The sequence below is a fragment of the Cetorhinus maximus genome, chromosome 3 (assembly GCF_964194155.1).
Source record: "Cetorhinus maximus chromosome 3, sCetMax3.hap1.1, whole genome shotgun sequence".
NCBI classification, from domain to species: Eukaryota; Metazoa; Chordata; class Chondrichthyes; order Lamniformes; family Cetorhinidae; genus Cetorhinus; species Cetorhinus maximus.
Window position 1 is genome coordinate 114,737,017 of NC_135881.1, and position 16,482 is coordinate 114,753,498.

Sequence of the window (16,482 nt, forward strand, 5' to 3'; positions counted from 1 at the left end):
CTGTCTTCAAACAAGACTAAGCCTGATATTTCCCAATTTGGAGGGGAAGGTGAAGAAAAGTCAAGGGAACCAAAAAGCGACTCATGATTTGCATAGTCGTGAGTGTCAATTTACTGTTGGAGAAGCAGTATATGTAAAGAATTTCAGTGGAGGACCGAAGTGATTACCTGCTAAAGTAAGCTCTGTGACCGGACCATTTTCATACCACATGGAAGTGGAGGGCCGGATCACCCGTAAGCATGTGGATCATTTAAGAAAAAGGGAGATGCCCCGACAAAATTATGTTGCCCCGTAAACATTGTTGATCCTGTAGTTCCTGTTGAAGTTGCTCAACCAAGGATAGACATGCCCGATGTCTCTGTCAGAGTAGAAGACACTGAGCTGCATGTGTCTAATGAAGTACCTGATGTTACTGCGGTTCCAGAGAATGTGTTTCCTACAAAAGAATCTGAAGTTGTGGAGCTACGATGTTAAACATGGATCAGGAAAACAACTGAAAGACTGAACTTGTAATTTCATGACCTGTGTAAATATTGTAACGTCATGAGATAAACATCCTTGTAAATACGAAATGTACAGAAAAGTTAAAGGGGGAGTTATAGTTTGGATAAGCATAGGACTGTAGCTTTAGGAATAATCCTGTGTTGTAAGTCACAGAATCTGTGTAAACCAATGTGTTAGCAGCTCAAGGAACCTGTGGGAGGGAGTTCTTCTTTAGTTATGGAGCTTGAAGCATGCATGTACTTGCTGCTGCTGTCTTGTAAATAAAGTTAAATGTTTCCACCAAGAAAAGTTGTCTGGAAGATCAACTCTATAACAAAGGATATAGACCTTTATCTACCATAAAGAAGTCCAGAACACTGAACTGGTACATACACTGTGTGACATTAAGACAAAAAGTATATTTAGAACAAAATGAAGATTAAAATCTATATCGAAAATTCAAGTTGAAACACAAACAGTTCTAAAACCACTCTTAATGAATTTCATGGGGCCTCCACAAAACTATGCTTACTATTTTTGCCTTCAAGTGTTTTGTCCTATTAAGACTGAATAATACATTATTACTCCATATAAAATGTTACCGAAGCAAATGCAAACTATGTATCTTACAAGATGTTGAATAATGGATGCTCAAGGGTGAATTTGTCAGACATGCCTTAAGTCCCAGACTGATTTGAAGACAAGTACATGCATGAGTGATGCAGTCAGTCAAGCACACACTATCCCTAGGACCAATTAGGAAACCTCCCTATATGCCTGTAATTCACTTCCTGACCAGCCATTGTGTTTTTGCTAATGTTTTGTGCAATGCTACTTTGATCTATGCACAAGTGAGCAAGATTTGAGTCAAGGATGTGAGGTGCTTTCTGATGATGCAGAAATGCAGCCCAAACAGTCCATTATTGTGTCAAACTATCAAAGCCTATCAACAAAGAGTCTGAAGGGTTTTTACATTTTATTTCCATTTAGCTTCTTCTTTTTCCAGACATTGGCAGTTTTGACTAGATTTCAAGATGATTTAATGGAAGAATGCAAATGTGAATTGGGGGTTCTGAGGTTATTTGGAATTTAAAAATAATATAAAGTTCAGGAGAAAGCCTTCAATTCCACCCTCCCAAAGGTGTCAAATAGGCTTTAATCTCAAACATAGCCTTTTCCTTGGGTACACCGAATGACATTCAATCTGCCTCTCCACCAAAGTCTTCCACCAATTCTTCCATTTCTGCCTCTCAGAATACTTCTAAATATAACTATTACATTTTGAACCAAAAAGCATATGCAAAGGATATTATGTATTGCCTACAAGAAATGTAGACAGCTTGCCCCCTCCCCGGAAGCAAGGTTGGTATGGAGCCAATGTGCTCCACGCCGGCCCACCTTGCAGCCATAAAGAACAGGAGCAGAATGGGATTTCCGCCCCCTCACTGGGGAGGAAGACATGCCCCAGGGAGCTGCTAGCTAATCTGGATTGGCCGGCAGCTCCATCAGTCCCGACAGCGCTAAGAGCATGTTAGTGGGCGCTGCCGGGACTGCATCAAGGAAGCAGAAGGCGGCCCAAAGGATCCTGGAGACAGGTAAGTCCGAGGGCTTAAACAGGGTAGATTTGGGCAGGTTAGGGAGGGGGAGTGAGGGTGAGGGCTTAAGGAAGCAGGTAGGCAAGAAGAAAGAAAAGGTTATTTCTTAAGGGGACCACCCCCTGTTCCGTAAAGGGCAGTCCCTGAAGATAGAACTGCACCCCACCACCCCTTCCTTCCCACCCTTTGAAGGATTTTTTTTTAAATGGGCTGCCCACTCCTGCCCGGCTGCCCACACAGTCAGCACTATAATATCAGGGTCAATTGGCTTGGTAACAAGCCTAAGTGACCCTTGATTTTTTTTAAATTCAATCACAGGATGTGGGCTCCGCAGGCTGGGCCAGCATTTACTGCCCATCCCTAGTTGCCCTTGAGAAGGTGGTGGTGAGCAGCTTTCTTGAATCGCTGCAGTCCATGTGGTGTAGGTATACCTACAGTGCTGTTAGGGAGGGAGTTCCAGGATTTTGACCCAGCAACAGCGAAGGAACGACGATATATTTCGAAGTCAGGATGGTGAGTGACTTGGAGGAGAAATTCTAGGTGGTGGCGTTCCCATCTATCTACTGCCCTTGTCCTTCGAGATAGTAATGGTCGTGGGTTTGGAAGGTGTTGTCAAAGGAGCCTTGGTGAATTCCTGCGGTGCATCTTGCAGAAGGTACACGCTGCTGCTACTACGCATCGATGGTGGAGGGAGTGAATATTTGTGGATGTGGTGCCAATCAAGCGGACTGCTTTGTCCTGGATGGTGTCAAGTTTCTTCGGTGTTGTGGGAGCTGCACTCATCCAGGCAAGTGGGGAGTATTCCATCACACTCCTGACTTGTGTCTTGTAGCTAGTGGACAGGTTTTGGGGAGTCCGGAGGCGAGTTACTCATCATATGATTCCTAGCCTCTGACCTGCTCTTATAGCCACAGTATTTATATGGCTAGTCCAGTTCAGTTTCTGGTCAATGGCAACCCCAAGGATGTTGATATTTGGGGATTCAGTGTTGGTAATGCCATTGAATATCAAGGGTCGATGGTTGGATTCTCTCTTGTTGGAGATGGTCATTGCCTGACACTTGTGTGGCACGCATGTTACTTGCCACTTGTCAGTCCAAGCCTGGATATTGTCCTGGTCTTGCTGCATTTGGACATGGACTCCTACAGTATCTGAGGAGTCACGAATGGCACTGAACATTGTGTTGTCATCAGAAAACATCGCCTCTTCTGACCTTGTGATGGAAGGGAGGTCATTGATGAAGCAGCTGAAGATGGTTGGGCCGAGAACACTGCCCTGAGGAACTCCTTCAGTGATGTCCTGGAGCTGAGATAACTGACCTCCAACAACCACAACCATCTTCCTTTGTGGTTGGTATGACTCCAACCAGTGGAGAGTTTTCCCCCTGATTCCCATTGGCTCCAGTTTTACTAGGGCTCCTTGACGCCACACTTGGTCAAATGCTGCCTTGCTGTCAAGGGCAGTCACTCTCACCTCACCTCAGGAGTTCAGCTCTTTTGTCCATGTTTGAACCAAGGCTGTAATGAGGTCAGGAGCTGAGTGACCCTGACAGAACCTAAACTGGGCATCAGTGAGCAGGTTATTGCTAAGCAAGTGCCGCTTGATAGCACTGTTGATGACCCCTTCCAATACTTTACTGATGACCGACAGTAGACTGATGTGACGGTAATTGGCCGGGTTGGATTTGTCCTGGTTTTTTGTGTACAGGACATACCTGGGTAATTTTCCACATAGCCGAGTAGATGCCAGTGTTGTAGCTGTACTGGAACACCTTGGCTAGGGGTGCAGCAAGTACCAGAGCACAAGTCTTCAGTACTATTGCTGGAATATTGTCACGGCCCATAGCCTTTGCAGTATCCAGTGCCTTCAGCCGTTTCTTGATATCACGTGGAGTGAATCGAATTGGCTGAAGACTGGCATCTGTGATGCTGGGGACCTCCAGAGGAAGCAGAGATGGATCATCCACTCGGAACATCTGGCTGAAGATTGTAGCAAATGCTTCAGCCTTATCTTCTGCACTGATGTGCTGGGCTCCTACATCATTGAGGATGGGGATATTTGTGGAGCCTCCTCCTCCAGTGAGTTGTTTAATTGTCCACCACCATTCACGACTGGAAGTGGCAGGACTGCAGAGCTTAGATCTGATCCGTTTGTTGTGGGATAGTTTAGCTCTGTCTATCACTTGCTGCTTATGCTGTTTATCAAGCAAATGGTCCCGGGTTATTGCTTCACCAGGTTGACACCTCATTTTTAGATATGCTTGGTTCTGCTCCTGGCATGCTCTCCTGCACTCTTCATTGAACAAGGGTTGATCCCCTGGCTTGATGGTAATGGTAGAGTGGGGGTTATGCCGGGCCAAGAGGTTACAGATTGTGTTTTGAGTACAATTCTGCTGCTGCTGATGGCCCACAGTGCACCATGGATGCCCAGTCTTGAGTTGCTATATCTGTTCGACATGACGGAGGATATATAGAAATGAAGTGAATTATAAGCTGGTTGAGGGGGGTGGGACAGGTAGAGCTGGATAGAGGGCCAGTAATAGGTGAAGGCAAAGAAAAGATTGCCAAAGATATCATAGGCAAATGTCTATGATGTCTATGACATCTCTGGCAATCTCTTCTTTGCCTCCACCTATTACTGGCCCTCAATCCAGCTCTACCTGTCCCACCCCCTCAACCAGCTTATATTTCACCTCATTTCTATTTTTCCTCAGTTCTGATGAAGAGTCATACGGACTCGCAACATTAACTGTATTCCTCTCCGCAGATGCTGTCAGACCTGCTGAGTTTTTCCAGCTATTTTTATTTTTGTTTCAGACTTCCAGAATTCGCAGTATTTTGCTTTTATCTTATGACGTAGGATATCCTCATGTGAAGGCGGGATTTTGTCTCCACCACATCTATGCAATGGTCACTCCTACCGATACTGTCATGGACAGGTGCATCTGCGACAGGCAGGTTGGAGAGGATGAGGTCAAATATATTTTTCCCTCTTGTTGGTTCCCTCACCACCTGCCGCAGACCCAGTCTAGCAGCTATGTCCTTTAGGACTCGGCCAGCTCGGTCAGTAGTGGTGCTACCGAGCCACTCTTATGATGGACATTGAAGTCCCCAACCCATTATGATGATTATGATTATCTATTTAAATATGGCAGGCGGGTAGGTGGTGGGGTGGGCACAGCTCTATTTCATGTACTCCCCTGCCGAAAACACACCCGACGGGAGCATGTAAAATGCAACCCATTATTACTGGCAGATGTTCTATGATGTTGCTCACTTTCCTTCACTTCCCAATCACCGAATCGTTCCTTCAAAAGGAAGACACCAATGGTTAACCCAAACGCCTTTTGCAGAATTCACTAAACTGTACTATGTTTATGCTAACTCTGAGCTCAGCTTATACCTAAAGTGGACAGGCCATATTACCGTTAAAAACCTGCAACAGGTTTACAATTAATTAGATACAACCATCTAAATGAACCACTGCTTCAGTCTTAAATTTATTTACGGAAGCTGGGACCTACTGCTCCAACTTTCTGAACACATGCAGCATCGCAAGTTCCTGATGCTGGCAAGCCATTGCTAAAACAATGGTGCCTGGAGAGTCCACATGGGTTCTTCCCTCTTGACCAAGGGTCAGAAGAATCTCTACAGAGATAGCTTACAACATTGGGGCTTACAGCAGGAAATTGGGGAATTTCAGAAATTCTATTATTTAATCCCTGAAACCTTACTCTCATAGGAATAGACCTTGATGTTTGGTAATAAATGTGTTTAAATGCATGGAGTTGTTGCGGTGGCAATTAAAGAGCTGGATGATTTGGAGTACCTTCAGAGGGACAGTCGCTACCCACAATGTTCACCAGTCTTTATATAGGCTGATCACCCTGTTGTGCATTTCCTGTTTGTTTATATGGAGTCGCATATACTTTTAGGAATGTGATGTACCAAATCAGAATGAGTTTACTATATCTTGATCTTTGTTTGCGCCTGAATTCAATGAAAATAAAAAATTGGGAAAGATATAAACCAAGAGACTGACTTACTTTGACTGTCGCACAAAGTCCTGATCGACCCTGTTTAACGTAATAAATATCAAATCATCAGGCAACATGGATTGGTGTCAAAAAAAATCTACATATTCAGATTCAAGTCTGTAGTTAAGTACATTCCAAAATGCTGATTCACAGATAAATATGCCAAACTCAGATTCTAAGAGAATTATTCTTATATCTGCTTTTGCGAGTAAAGTCTCAGATGAAGATGACATGCAGTTTGCAAAACAATCAGAATTTATCCATATGTAATTTTAAATCAGAGTGCATGTGGTTTGGTAGCAAGTAAATTTATTTGCTATTGAATAGGCTCTGGATTTATTCACGGGCTAAATGAAACTGCTGAAACAGATTGTAAATGAGCCATCTAAGCTCCTGGATACAAACTGAATTTCAACCTTATCAGGGAGTTATGGGGTTAAATTGGACAACTCCCAAAAGCAAGATAAGGAATCATGATAACTGATTATCCCAGACCAATTTACAGCACTGCAGGCAGCATGCCAATCCATGTTGCCTGATGATTTGAATAATTTCAGCATCAGGCTAGTGCTACCAATGCTGTTGAGTGGCTGCATTTATCAACAAGGGTTAATATTGTGAGTAGATAGCACCACTTAAAGCTAGCCTGCACCTCTTAAAGGGGAGGTGTATTGTGGCTGAAGCAGGTATTGGCAATTGTTCAAGAAGTAAATCTGACCCATAAAACATTGAGGAATAGCACAACATATGAAAGAGTGGACTCCAAGCTTTGTGGACACTGTATTAGATGCCTTCGTAGAGCAGGTGAGATATCCTCTGTCCAGTGGGCGCCAATAGGCCCTTCGGACACACACTCAGAAGGCATTGGGAGCAGATAGTTGTGGAGGTCAATGCCAGGAATCAAACCCTGAGGATGCAGTGTCGCAAGTTCAAAAACTTCACAGGAATGGTTAAGGTCAGTAAATGCATCTTCAAATACCATATCCAATCAACTGCACCACTAGCCTCAGAAACTCCTCAATTCACCACACCCCCATCATTCATCAGACATAAATCTTTATCAGTCACGACTCATGTGCTCCACCAAACCCTCACACACTTAACACGGTTGCAAGCCTCACACCCACATCTCACAGTTTGCACACTACCAGCTATTCAACATGACAACCACATCACCCAAATGGATTCACAACATTCACACAATACCTTGCAAAACAAGGCAGAGGACAAATGGAGGCAGCAGAAGCCAACAAGAAGGGGACAGGCATGCCTGCATGTCCTAATCCCCATGGAGGAGATGGTGCTGGCATTATTGGGATATACATTGCTGAGGCTGTGCCTAGCGGTTAGGCTGAGAGTACTGAAGATGATGGTGTCCTCCTATATAATTCTCCATCTCACAGCCTATCTCCCCCTCATCCCACTATCTCTCCTGATTTACAAGCTACAGATGACGTAAGCATGCAACTCTTACTTTCTCCCCTCCCTGCACCATAACAATACCGGTTTGTTTTTCTCTTTTCAGAGACCCAAGAAATCCAACCTGATGACCAGGAGGAACAGAAACTATCTAGTGACGATGAAAGCATACCATCACAAGATTTCACGCATAATTTAGAGCCTAGAATAGGGATGGGATCTGCACATGGTGAGACATCGCGCATGACTGGGCTGCAGCCGTGACAGGGAGCAAGGATAGTACAGGTGCCAGCTCACCCTAGGGCAAGGTTGCATGTGAGATCTGCTACATTGAGGATATCAATAGAGCAGCTTGCAGAAGATGGCTAATTGATGTGCACAATGAAACACTTGCTGAATTGGGAAGCCTGCCAGAAAGCCTGTGTTTAATGTCGAGGGGCATGGAGGAGCTCGGCACCAATTCTACACAGGGCTTTGTGTAGAACTAAGAAAGCATCCTTTCCCGCATAGAACTGATAGCCAACTCCATTCGCACAGACTTGCACAGCCTCTGATAGTCAATGCCTCAGCTTACATTGCAACACAAACAGCAGCAACAACATCTGAGCGCTGCAGTGGAAGTTCAGACTGCCACCATTGTGATCCTTGATTGCAGTGTGCAAATGAGCTTGCAGGGTGTCACAGCCATCCAGAAATCTGCTCTCCAATAGAATACTAGGATTGCTGAGAAGCCATAAAGTAGCAGTGACTCCATGGAGCATCTATCTACTGTCCTCTCTCTCTCTTTATCCTCCCACCCCTGCCACTCTTCCTATGCCAGTCAGCCAACCCACCAAGACAGCAGCCGCACATGCCAAAATGGTGTAGACTGCAACCAGGCATTGTAGGCCCTGAGCTGCTTAAAGGTATCCTCCAAGGCTATCTGCAGTATGCTCCAATAAAAGTCAGCAGGTTTCCACCAGTGGAATAGCAGCTGGTAGGAGCAATGGGACAGGCAAAGGTACATGGAAGACAGGAAGTAATGGAATGCACAGGGATGATTAGTTGACTTTTGTATTCGATATGACATGATCCTCTTTATAAATTTGGTTTTGAATATTTATTTTGTGTTTGCTCTTGCTTTTGCATTATGGCAGGGCAGATATTGTGATGGTCAGTGACAGAGAGAAGACAAAATGCGGGACTCTTGATGAATAAGGAATTCGGGTTACGGTTACTTATATCACACTGGGACGAAATCTGTACAGACAATCCAGGCAGAAAGGGATTGGCTAGGTTTTCTCCTCCTTTCCTTTTCCTCCTTCCCTGCTTTCCGTCCTTTTCTTCAGCTGGTCATCATATAGCTGCTTGAAAGGGCTATCCCTCATAATACTGAGGTTGGACAGCATGCAGCAGACCGCCACAAACCTTGACACCCATTCTGATGAGTACTTCAGTGCTCCTCCAAGTGTCGGAAGCATTGTTTCAGCTTGTCAATGGTTGCTTCTGTCACATTTCACGTGGCAGCATAGCTTTCATTGTGTGCATGCTGTGCACTTGCGCAAGAGTTTGCACACTGGAGTCATCAGCCATGTCATTAGCTGATAGCCCTTATCATCCATTATTCGCCCTTTGCTTTGTGGTGGTGGCTCAAATGCAGCTGGCAAAGGGAAATGGCACAGAGTGAAAGCATTATGACTTCTGCCAGGCATGCACCTGCATGAGGAACTCCATGTGGTCACACATCTGCTGGATGTTGAGCAAGTGGAATACTGTTCAGGTACAAGTGTATAGCAAAGCCGACATGTGTTGCTCGCAAAGCACTATGTGCGCACTCCATGACACCCTGCACCATGGGGAAGCCTATGATCCTAGCAAAGCCGCATGTTCTCTCTGCCTGTTGGTCTCTAGCAAGACAGAAAGGGATGTTATTTGCTTTCTTTGAATAGAGTGTCAATGACCTCCCTTATGCAACATAGGTGGCAAACTGCGAAATGTTGCAAATATCTCCAAACTGGAAGGAGCCAGGCATATAAATGCTTGTGGTCACCTTGACAGCTACTGGCAGTGCAGCCCTTGCCCTGCTCTAATTTTGCAGCTGTTGTTACAGCAGGTTTCAGTGAAGATGTCTAATTAAAGTACAGGCATCTCAAACATTGTGCCTCGCTGAGGCTCAGGCAGAAGAACTGCTCCTATTGGGATCCCTTTTCCCCCTCCTCCTCCTTCTTGCAGCAGTTTGTCCTGCTCTGTGCATACTACGACACCCATATCTGGGAGCAAGTGGTTTGTGAAAAAGCCTTGAAGTTAGAACAAAGTCCTACAGCATGTTCTACACCACTCCCTGTAACTGGAAATGACTACAAAAGTATGAAACACTGTTGCATTGAAGCAACAACCAGTATAAATCAACTAACAATTAACCTGTAGGTAATTAATGATCCCTTTAAACAGCACTGAAGAGGGGTCCTTCCTGCTGCTGAACACTTGTTCAGCTGTAAAAAGGTTAAGAGAGGGTGTTAGCCAAAGCATTGAGCTCCAAAATGAAACGGCCTCCTTGACAGCCACTGGCAATGTGGCCTTCGTCCTGCTCTGAGGTAGCATTTGTGACTGCAGCAGGTAACGGATTTCAGTGAGGACGTTCTTAGTGAAGTGGAGACATATCACACACTGTTCCTCGCTGACGTTCAGATAGGAGAATTCCTCCCTCAATACCCTAGCTGGTTATGATCTCTTGCTGAGAACCCTTCTCCCTCTCCTCCCTCTTCAAGCAGTTTGTCATGCGCTGCATGCTCTCCATTCATTTTCCAAGCCATGCTGTATACAAAGGAGAATGCCATTAGTGCAGCAATGTCTGGGAGCAACTGGTTTGTGCAGAACCCTTGGCATCAGCAAAAAGTCCTTCAGCACCTGCAACACCACTCCTTGTAGGCTTTTGCAACCTGAAACAACAATAGAAAACCCCAAACACTTGTAGAATTGCAGCAACATCTAGAAGAAAGCAACTAATCTGCAGGTAGTTAATGATCCCTGTAAATAGCACTGATGGGAGGTCCTTTCTGTTGCGGAACAAATGTTCAGCTGTGCGAAACTAAGAAGGGGCATGAGCTGGAGCGCTGAGCTCTAAAATGACACTGCTGGCATCAAATCAGCATTGCCCACTGCCTGATGTCATGGTCTGTCTGATCTGCATACTTCAAGTGGCTGTTCACTGTGGGCTCACCAAGATGGTGTCCAGCGCGATTCACCTCAAAAGTGTGCACGTGTGCAGTGGATGCCATTTTGGAGCCCTAAGGGCACTCATAGCACCTAAAAGATAGGTGCCAATGATCCCAATTTCTCACCCTTATTCTACAGTGTGAACTTATAAGTATAATGTACAGTCCTTCGAAACTTGCAGCATTTGAAAACAATTGCCAGGAATTCCACCAGGACGTCTCCCGCTTTGCTTCAGGGTTGCATAAATCTGGCTTATATTACTGATAGGTTGAGGGAAGAGACAATTAAAGTATTTAAAATGATAAATAAACTTGATCAGGTATACAGAAAGATGGTGGAAGAAATCCAGAACAAGGAGCCAAAATCATAAAACTAGAGCTATGCCATTTAGGATTGAAATAAGTACTTTTTCACTCAAAGGGTAACACACCATAATCTAACTGAATGTTGATATAGGCTTGAGGGGCTGAATGTCCTACTTCTATTCCTTTGTTCCACTAATATTTACACAATATAAGTTCAGGCTTTAAATATAGTTTTAATGATGTGTTTAAATAGTAACTCATCGTACCTTCTGCTTTGTTAACAGCACTAAAGCAGATTAACAACTGTGAGCTAATCTTTGAAAACTCACACAAAAATGTGAAGGGATGTGCATAAAGCTGGCTGTTTTCACCCTGAAACTACATGTATATTATGAAAAAAATGGTACATTATCATAGATCAGTTTCTTTAACAACATGATGTTCACATAACAATTAGCACCAAGAATACATCCCGCTACATGAAAATGTACTTTCAAAATGTTAATACCTTTTCATCCTGTCAAGAATGGGTAGTTAAAACGGCAGTGCCATGCTTCCCTCTTCACCACTCACATTCTCACGCCTGTGCCATTTTAACTCTGGGCCTATGAGGAAGCCACAAATAACATTTGCCCACTTTTTTCTCTTCAGCCTGGCTGACCGGTACTCCCTCTCATGTTCTTTCTCTCTGTCTCTTGAAGCAGCAAGGTGTTGTTTTAAGATTCCTGAAGTGAGGCACTTGAGTGGGTGCATCTATTACACCACTGCAGGCACAGGTGCCAATTCTTATCATGGCAATAGGCCAGTCCCAGGATTTAGGACAGGGCCACACAAGGGGTAAAGCACCAGGACCTCCAGCAGACCAAATTTTCTACCTTAGGATCTGCAGCAACATGCCATTCAATGTATAACTTTCAACAAGTGACCAGTCAACACAAGCAGCAAAATCATCAGAGTTACAACCAACAACAAAAAAGCTAAATGTATCTTAATCGAATAATCTGCTGTTGCATAAGTTCCACGTATGCACTAAGTCTGCATTTATTATTATTTACAACAAAAACAGAATTACCTGGAAAAACTCAGCAGGTCTGGCAGCATCGGCAGAGAAGAAAAGAGTTGACGTTTCAAGTCCTCATGACCCTTCAACAGAACTGAGTAATATTAGGAGAGGGGTGAAATATAAGCTGGTTTAAGGTGGGGAGGGGGTGGGGGGAGAGAAGTTGGGGTGGAGGGGGGTGGTTGTAGGGACAAGCAAGCAGTGATAGGAGCTGATAATCAAAAGATGTCACAGACAAAGGAACAAAGAGGTGTTGAAGGTGGTGATATTATCTAAGAGAATGTGCTAATTAAGAATGGATGGCAGGACACTCAAGGTACAGCTCTAGTGGGGGTGGAGTGGAAAGACTGACAGGGCATTACAGGTATAGATTTAAAAATAATGGAAATAGGTGGGAAAAGAAAAATCTATATAAATTATTGGAAAAAACAAAAGGGAGGGGGAAGAAACGGAAAGGGGGTGGGGATGGAGGAGGGAGTTCAAGATCTAAAGTTGTTGAATTCAATATTCAGTCCAGAAGGCTGTAAAGTGCCTAGTCAGAAGATTTCTGTTTTTTTTCTTTTCGTTTCTTCCCCCTCCCTTTTGTTTTTTCCAATAATTTATATAGATTTTTCTTTTCCCACCTATTTCAATTATTTTTAAATCTATACCTGTAATGCCCTGTCAGTCTTTCCACCCCACCCCCACTAGAGCTGTACCTTGAGTGTCCTGCCATCCATTCTTAATTAGCACATTCGTTTAGATAATATCACCACCTTTAACACCTTTGTTCCTTTGTGTGTGACATCTTTTGATTATCTGCTCCTATCACTGCTTGCTTGTCCCTACAACCACCCCCCCCAAGCACCGCCAACTTCTCTCCCCCCACCGTCCCCCCACCTTAAACCAGCTTATATTTCATCCCTCTCCTAATATTACTCAGTTCTGTTGAAGGGTCATGAGGACTGAAACGTCAACTCTTTTCTTCTCCGCCGATGCTGCCAGACCTGCTGAGTTTTTCCAGGTAATTCTGTTTTTGTTTTGTATTTCCAGCATCCGCAGTAGTTTTTTGTTTTTATTATTATTTAGCTGTTTTTGACTGAGAAGAAGCTTGCTTCTATGCTACAATATACTTTCACAATGGTGGAGCAATACATGGCTATGCACATACAGCTGGCCCACTCATGTGGAATATGTTGAGATTTAGTAGCTCATGGTGTGACTGTGACATTTTCAGTGGATCATTAGGCCGCTTTCATACTGTACGTCTTACTGGTGTTCTGTAGTGTGACAAGCATTTCATTGTGGATACATAATGTGTTACACATATTTCACAAACACTAGACTTGACTGACCTCTATCACCATTTGTAAGGCCTCTTGCAGCAAACAGCCCAATTGGATTGCTTCTTCCTGCATTCCAGTGATAATACAGACACTCCTAGAGAGACTTTCTATGGAGAGAAAGACAAATTAATGTAAGATTTTTGTTATGACTTTCTCAATTAAAACTATTTGATGGTCCTCCCTTAAAGGAACATTTTCCATTTATTTTCTGCTGGACACCCCCACTGCCGAAGAGCAGAAGGCCACTCCCAAACCTGTGTGCTTTTTTCTCTTAAGCTCCCTCCATTTTTTTGAAGACAGGTTTTGTGCTGTCAAACAGTTCCGCAGTTGTCTGCATCCCTCTAGTACCTCACCCGAGTGGCCATGTATGAATGATGCCATGGAATTACCAGGCTCCACTCCCTATACAGAGGGTGGAATTTTCCCAAATTTGCATTAAGTGCGGTGGCGGGTAGGTAAACTGGAGTCCTACCTGCTGACAAAAATGGCGGGTTTTCATGCCGTCTAATCCCGAGCCCGCCTCATAATAGATTCACTCCTGCAAAACACGCCGTTTCCATGGCGCGCAGGTTTTCAGTCACCCGCCCGCCATCACCCCGCTGCTGCATCACGTTTGCCGCCGTCTTTAAAAGGCAGCCGCCAGCAAGGCGCTCATCGCCACCAGCTCAACACCGCTGCCCGGGAGACATGGCCAGCAAAGGAAAAAAGTCCACAGTATCCCGCTTCAACGATGGGTCCCTCGAGCGACTGTTGGATGTCATTGAGGTCCGCCAGGATGTGCTCTACCCCCGCTCTGGCCGCAGATGGGCAGCAAAGTCACCAACCCAGCTTGGAAGGCAGTGGCAGTCATCGCAAACACGCTGCAGAGGAGGACAGCCACCCAGTGCCGCAAAAGGATGAATGATCTCCTCTGTTCTGCCAGGTTAAGTCACTCTTTTCATCGCTCTCAACTGACACACTCACAAACCCATCACACATCCACAGGACCCTTACTCACTGCCAGTGCAAGGGACATCACCATTCACTCTTTCACACACACTGTCATTGTCCTCATCTCGTCCATGGGGCCACTCACCACCCACACAGGCCAGGCATACTTATCATCTGGCCCAGCAGGCGTCCTGATTCACTCTCCCCATTTCTATCCAGGCAGGACAAACTCGCTCACAACAGGAGGGAAAGGTCGCAGACAGGTGGAGGGATGCCAGAGATCAAAGTTCTGACAGAATTCGAAAACAGAGCCATCCAGCTGACCGGCAATGACCGGGAGCGGTCCTGTGCTGACGGTGAGGTCGGTGCTGCTCTACCAAGTGAGGATCCAGCAGTGCAACATCTATCAGATAATCATGCCGTGAGTGATGTGTCCTCTTTCACAGGCCACTGTCATGCACTAATTATCTCCCCTTGCTTTCGCAGGCACATCTGCCAAACAGCAGACAGAGTCCATGACCCAGGGCCTCCAATCAAGCCCCGAAGAAACTCTAACAAGGAATCTGGAGGCACCCTCCCTGAAGTCCCGTCACAGCGCTCACCCACATCCTCCACCAGCGCAAAGACACACACCTCGGTGGGACCTAGCTTTAGAGTAGTCTTGGGATCACAATCTGGTGAGCACATCGCACTTTCTGATCCACAGCAGGCAAAGGCAGGGACTTCCCAGGGCCCTGGCACTCAGAGGACTATTGAAGGTCAGAACGTTGCTGATTCCAAGTCAGATGACACGCCTCTGGACTCGGTCATGTCACAGTTGCTGGAACTGCAAAGGCAAGCTAGGGAACATCAGGAAGGGATATCCGCTGCACTCCTCAAATTGCAAGGCACGATAGAGGAGTATGTCTGTCTTCAGGTTGAGGTGATAGCGCCAGCATTGCAGCACGCCGAGGTCAACACTGGCAGGATGGTGGCCGCAATGGAGACCTTGGTCCAGGACATCACTCCTGCACTGCTGCGCTGGCTTAACTCCATCGCTGATGCCATAGTTGGTCTCCAACAGTGTGTACGAGAGAGGGGTGCTGGGCACCTCAATCTCACTCCAGCTAACCCTTCCACTCACGGAGTCAGCCAGGGGCCCTCGGGCACCCATAGGGAGGAGGATCAGCAGGTGCACACTCCGGGCCATCCACCCAGTTGGCTCTGGGAGTGACTGGCCCATCTGAATCCCCTCCACAGCTCCAGCTTCACAGGACGAGGAGGGTGCCACTGCCACACAGCAGAACCTTGAAAGCAGGCCAGGGCCCTGCGGGTCTCGGCCCTCCAGAGGACGCCCGCCAAAGTCATCACAGACAGGGTGTCACGGTTAGCAGGCTGCCTCCACCTCTGCTGTGGCTGTCCGAGCAGCACCAAGACATAGCAACAGGGTTAGGGAGGTCAGGTAAAAGTAGTTGCACAGCCTGGGCATGGGTGTTGATCACATGTACATATTGTTCACTATTGTCAATAAACTCCTAAGAATGTCACCCTGCCTGTGGCTCCTTGTTCTGATGAGCAGTGTTCTTGTCACTCAGATGTGAAACATTTCTGAACAACATAAAAGGCAGGTGTCTCAGTCCAGGGCCTCTTCCCTGAGCTCCTTCAGACCACAGTGATGGTCCAGCCTCACGCTCCCTGGAAACATTACTGATGCCTGCACCTTGGCAGTGCTGATTATTGCCGCCAAAATGTAGTGGGCAGGTGCCACAGAGTGCTCTCATACTCTCTGTGTGCTCTCAGCACCTTTAAGGTGGGGTTGGCCCCCATCACACCAGCATCTGCGACCAGTGATGCTGTGCACCAACTCCTGATGGGCTGAGGTGCTGAAGGCGGACACAGCATCAGATGCCTGTGAAGTTTCATGGCTGCATCTCTGAAATGGCCCTGGTCATGGAGCACAAGCAAGCTGCCCTCGGCCAGACAGGAGTTAGACATTCTCAAAGGCTATGTGAAGCTCTATGGAGTGTCCTCACTGCATGTTCTCATCATCCTCCTGCGATCGAGCGACTATTAGGGCCTCCATTGCATCTCCATGACAGGAGCATTCTCACAGAGGGTATTAGTGCTGCCATAAGCCAGACTGGCGTCAAACGTT

General features: G+C 45.9%; 1 protein-coding gene across 1 annotated transcript in view; it reads right to left on the minus strand.

Annotated features, from left to right (window-relative positions):
- Window positions 1-16,482, minus strand: part of crppa (CDP-L-ribitol pyrophosphorylase A) — a 487,012-nt gene that overhangs the window by 312,603 nt on the left and 157,927 nt on the right. The window contains exon 6 of the mRNA XM_078535079.1: window positions 13,428-13,525. Within this exon, the coding sequence (XP_078391205.1) occupies window positions 13,428-13,525 (98 nt within the window). The remainder of the gene's footprint in view (window positions 1-13,427; window positions 13,526-16,482) is intronic.